This window comes from Anoplophora glabripennis, unplaced genomic scaffold (assembly GCF_000390285.2).
Source record: "Anoplophora glabripennis isolate ALB-LARVAE unplaced genomic scaffold, Agla_2.0 scaffold2124, whole genome shotgun sequence".
In the NCBI taxonomy this organism is placed as follows: domain Eukaryota; kingdom Metazoa; phylum Arthropoda; class Insecta; order Coleoptera; family Cerambycidae; genus Anoplophora; species Anoplophora glabripennis.
The window spans coordinates 13,129-18,042 of NW_019418198.1; the positions used below are offsets into that span (position 1 = coordinate 13,129).

The 4,914-nt window shown below is 31.4% G+C and overlaps 1 protein-coding gene across 1 annotated transcript; it reads left to right on the forward strand.

Annotated features, from left to right (window-relative positions):
- The first annotated feature begins 1,026 nt into the window (after positions 1-1,026).
- On the forward strand, positions 1,027-2,066 carry LOC111692591. Its single transcript, XM_023456655.1, has 2 exons — positions 1,027-1,181; positions 1,516-2,066. The coding sequence occupies exons 1-2, from the start codon at positions 1,032-1,034 to the stop codon at positions 1,720-1,722; spliced, it is 357 nt and encodes a 118-aa protein (XP_023312423.1). The 5' UTR covers positions 1,027-1,031; the 3' UTR covers positions 1,723-2,066.
- Positions 2,067-4,914: the final 2,848 nt, after the last annotated feature.

Consider the following 4,914-nt stretch of genomic DNA (forward strand, 5'->3'; position numbering starts at 1 on the left):
TCCATAAAACGGTATTCTTTTAAAGTAACGCCATATATAGGTTTCTATGTTTAGGTAAATGACATTACGCATTCACCACAACATAAAGCATGAAAAGACCTTGCCAACGAGGTATAACACTATGGGCTTTTGATGAGCCAGTCCTTAAAAAATACATTTTTCTGATCAGACATTAGATTCTCCCACCCTTTCTGTGGAGAAATAGAACAAAATGCCAATAACAAAGGTTATGCGCAAAGAATAATTCTATCCATATTTGTATTATTTAATATAGGTACCTGAATAGAAAACATTTTTGAGAAAAATTCAACTCTATGTATTGACATGTAGATTGCGCTCCCTAGTGGCCGAGCTATGAACTTGAAAACTATTTCCAGCGATTTCTCTTGGTCGATTTATTAATCAATTTTTTTTCCCGAAACTCTAGGGCCTATGCCTATACATTCTCTAATATCGTACCTCGCCGACCTTAGTGGGTCACCCTGTATAGACAACATGTAGTACATACATCTAATTTATCTGCAGCAGTTTGAGAACATGAATTATTGTCAAGAAATAGTACTTCTTTAGGGTAAATTCCTAGAGGCATTTCAATTGTCTCGCAAGCTTCAAATTGTTAATTAGCACAACACTCTGTATTTAGTATTACCTACAAATTTACTTTTTTCCCGAAAATATAAAAATGTAGGGTCACTGTTAAACAATTTTTTTTATAGCAACGCATCATACTTATTTAAAGGATCATGTAAAACTTTTACATGATCCTTTAAATTAGTCCTTTTACAGTAAAAGAGTATGGTGAAACTCTCATGGTGTTATTGTTAACTCGTCTTATTAAAAACATTTCCATTATATCATATTTTCTGTTATCAGAAAAGATAACTAAGATTTGAGATACCTACGTATACAATATTATTCACACGAGTAATTGTTTTAAGATTAGAGTAGATCTTAAAGACCTATTTATTCAGTTCATGTTCTAACTGAGAATTATAATCTGCTTTACTACAGAGTGGGCTCTCGTTGATCACATGAACTTAAAAATTCATTTTCAGCCTCTGTTGACTGCTAAAAGGGAAGTACCTTTCCATAGATGGGAACCCATTTATATCGGCACAAAAAGTGAACCGTTTTATAACGAAAAATTATCATGGGAAGGATTGCAGGATAAAATGTTACAGGTAAATGTATCTCAATTTTACGTTGAAGTTGATTTAAATTAATACAAAGATAAATCTTTTTAAAAAATCTAAGTTTGATCCTTTGGCACTAAATACCGAGCCTAGCTAAATAAGCAGCGCTCTGTACAAAATAGTAAGCAATTATCTAATAATAAAAAATATAAATACTCTGTCTTTCTCAAAAAATCTAAATTGTGAGCAATTTGGAATTTAGTTTTATTTAATTGCAAGTTCTACATTAAAACTAATTTCCACGAATATAAATTGTCTTTAGCCGGAATATACAACTATCAGTTGATATGAGCTGAGAATTTATATTATATTTCTGTTGCAGATGCTCGAAATGTGCCTTATAGGATATAAATTTGTTATTTTGGATGGACCTTTCTTGGTACACTGGCCCGGCATTAAAAAAACGAAAACCAAGGATGGGGAGGCTTGGAGAGACGAATTCGTAAAGAAGAACTCTGTCGAATATCAGAAAATTCTTCAAGTTTTGTCAAAAAAATATAAACCTAACCCTCAATGCAAAGTGCAGTAGTGGGCTTATAAAAATTTAGATTCTATATTATTTATTCTACATTATTTATTATTTTATAATTAGGTGATATATAACAAGCAATTTCAGTAAGACTCTTACAAATTTTACCAGGATATGAATTAACTGTTTTGCCATAATCGAGACAGTATTATTTTACCGTCCTTATTCACGCTCATTTTTTATGAAGATATTAGTGATATCATTTGCAAGTTGTTAAACTTTATTACATATCTTACGGATATTTGTGAATGGTTAAAATCTTATCTTGTTGAAATTTGAAATTTTGAATAGAATAGCAAAATAATGAAAATATTAAAAGAAACCATGTCAAAACTTAAAACTATTGTGTATGTAAAAATAAATGCAAGACAAATAACAATGAATATTTATTTAATGGCTATAAGATGCTATCAGAGTATATTGCAACTTCTTACCCAAAATTCCTCTTTTGCTGTATAGGGTGATTTAAACTTCCTGGCTCGATTAATTCAGAAAGTGGCAATTTAAGAAAACTAATAGCATCACTAAAATCTTAGTTGGAATGACATATCTTCTAGTAAAATAGAGAATATTTTGTAGAAATTCCATATAACTGTTTTTGTTTAGTACAACTGGTAAAATAACTAGTCCATCCAAATAATTTCCATTAATACCAGCGTAAGTTGAAAATATTTTTATGGACATTACTATCCTGAGTAAGGATAACCTGGCACTAGATCTGTCGTTGGATTGAATTTTCAAGCAGCAGCTTTTGAACATTTTGGGCGTAAATGTAGTAGATTACATACATCATATAACGGGTTCGTTCAGTAGGTACCTAATATTTAATTTATAACTTGATTTTACATTTTCCGTAATCTCAAAACTAGAGGGTGTCACAAAAAGTAACGCAGGATATGAATAGATTATCATCAAGAGTTGACAGCAATGTTTCCTCTAATTTTTTCGCTGACTACGTGGTACAAAAGTATATGGGAGCGAAAATGTATCCNAGCCTAGCTAAATAAGCAGCGCTCTGTACAAAATAGTAAGCAATTATCTAATAATAAAAAATATAAATACTCTGTCTTTTTCAAAAAATCTAAATTGTGAGCAATTTGGAATTTAGTTTTATTTAATTGCAAGTTCTACATTAAAACTAATTTCCACGAATATAAATTGTCTTTAGCGGAATATACAACTATCAGTTGATATGAGCTGAGAATTTATATTATATTTCTGTTGCAGATGCTCGAAATGTGCCTTATAGGATATAAATTTGTTATTTTGGATGGACCTTTCTTGGTACACTGGCCCGGCATTAAAAAAACGAAAACCAAGGATGGGGAGGCTTGGAGAGACGAATTCGTAAAGAAGAACTCTGTCGAATATCAGAAAATTCTTCAAGTTTTGTCAAAAAAATATAAACCTAACCCTCAATGCAAAGTGCAGTAGTGGGCTTATAAAAATTTAGATTCTATATTATTTATTCTACATTATTTATTATTTTATAATTAGGTGATATATAACAAGCAATTTCAGTAAGACTCTTACAAATTTTACCAGGATATGAATTAACTGTTTTGCCATAATCGAGACAGTATTATTTTACCGTCCTTATTCACGCTCATTTTTTATGAAGATATTAGTGATATCATTTGCAAGTTGTTAAACTTTATTACATATCTTACGGATATTTGTGAATGGTTAAAATCTTATCTTGTTGAAATTTGAAATTTTGAATAGAATAGCAAAATAATGAAAATATTAAAAGAAACCATGTCAAAACTTAAAACTATTGTGTATGTAAAAATAAATGCAAGACAAATAACAATGAATATTTATTTAATGGCTATAAGATGCTATCAGAGTATATTGCAACTTCTTACCCAAAATTCCTCTTTTGCTGTATAGGGTGATTTAAACTTCCTGGCTCGATTAATTCAGAAAGTGGCAATTTAAGAAAACTAATAGCATCACTAAAATCTTAGTTGGAATGACATATCTTCTAGTAAAATAGAGAATATTTTGTAGAAATTCCATATAACTGTTTTTGTTTAGTACAACTGGTAAAATAACTAGTCCATCCAAATAATTTCCATTAATACCAGCGTAAGTTGAAAATATTTTTATGGACATTACTATCCTGAGTAAGGATAACCTGGCACTAGATCTGTCGTTGGATTGAATTTTCAAGCAGCAGCTTTTGAACATTTTGGGCGTAAATGTAGTAGATTACATACATCATATAACGGGTTCGTTCAGTAGGTACCTAATATTTAATTTATAACTTGATTTTACATTTTCCGTAATCTCAAAACTAGAGGGTGTCACAAAAAGTAACGCAGGATATGAATAGATTATCATCAAGAGTTGACAGCAATGTTTCCTCTAATTTTTTCGCTGACTACGTGGTACAAAAGTATATGGGAGCGAAAATGTATCCAGCCGTGCGGGTACTTATGTACGCCAATAGATTTTTGTCTTAGATACCAGTCGTGACATTATTTTGTCCAGTGCGAGGCTACTTTATTTGCACAACGGAAGAAGATAAGACAGAAATCTTTATAGACACTGTCAAAATATTTTCATGCACCCAGTATCTTTTATTTTTACGTTTTCTTTTCGTTTTTAAAATAACGTAAGCAGTGAGCGCTTTGTCGTCACTTCTAACTGAACATATTCAGAAGAAAAATTGTTTTAAGGAGTGTAGGTATCTACAATCGTGCTTGAAAAGAACAGCCCGATAGCAATAGATGCATTTGTTCCAGCCACCAGCTTGCACCGGACTAGCCTGGCTGCAACAGCCTCAATCAAAACCGGCCTTTACTCACGGTAGGAATATTTTCGTCTGAACGACCAGTACCAGGCCGGCCTGTTTTTTATTGTCAGAAAGTTTAGGGGTTGGTTGCTGAGGTTAGTAATATCAGTTTTTGTTTACGTTCTATAGACTTGCAATAAATCACAAAATGACTTTATAACCACTATAAAAACGTTGTATCTATACATTTTGGGTTCGCTAATTTCAATAAACCTTACAAGGAATTCGAATTTGACCATCGATTACCGTAGAATGATGGATTTCCTTGCCTAGAAATTAAATAAATAAATATTATTCTTTTGTTCTCAATAAATAGGATTTAGAAGGATCTAGGATAATTTTCGACGTTTTTTTTTATTTCAAAAGGAGAGTGCCCAGAATTTAAGGAAAGA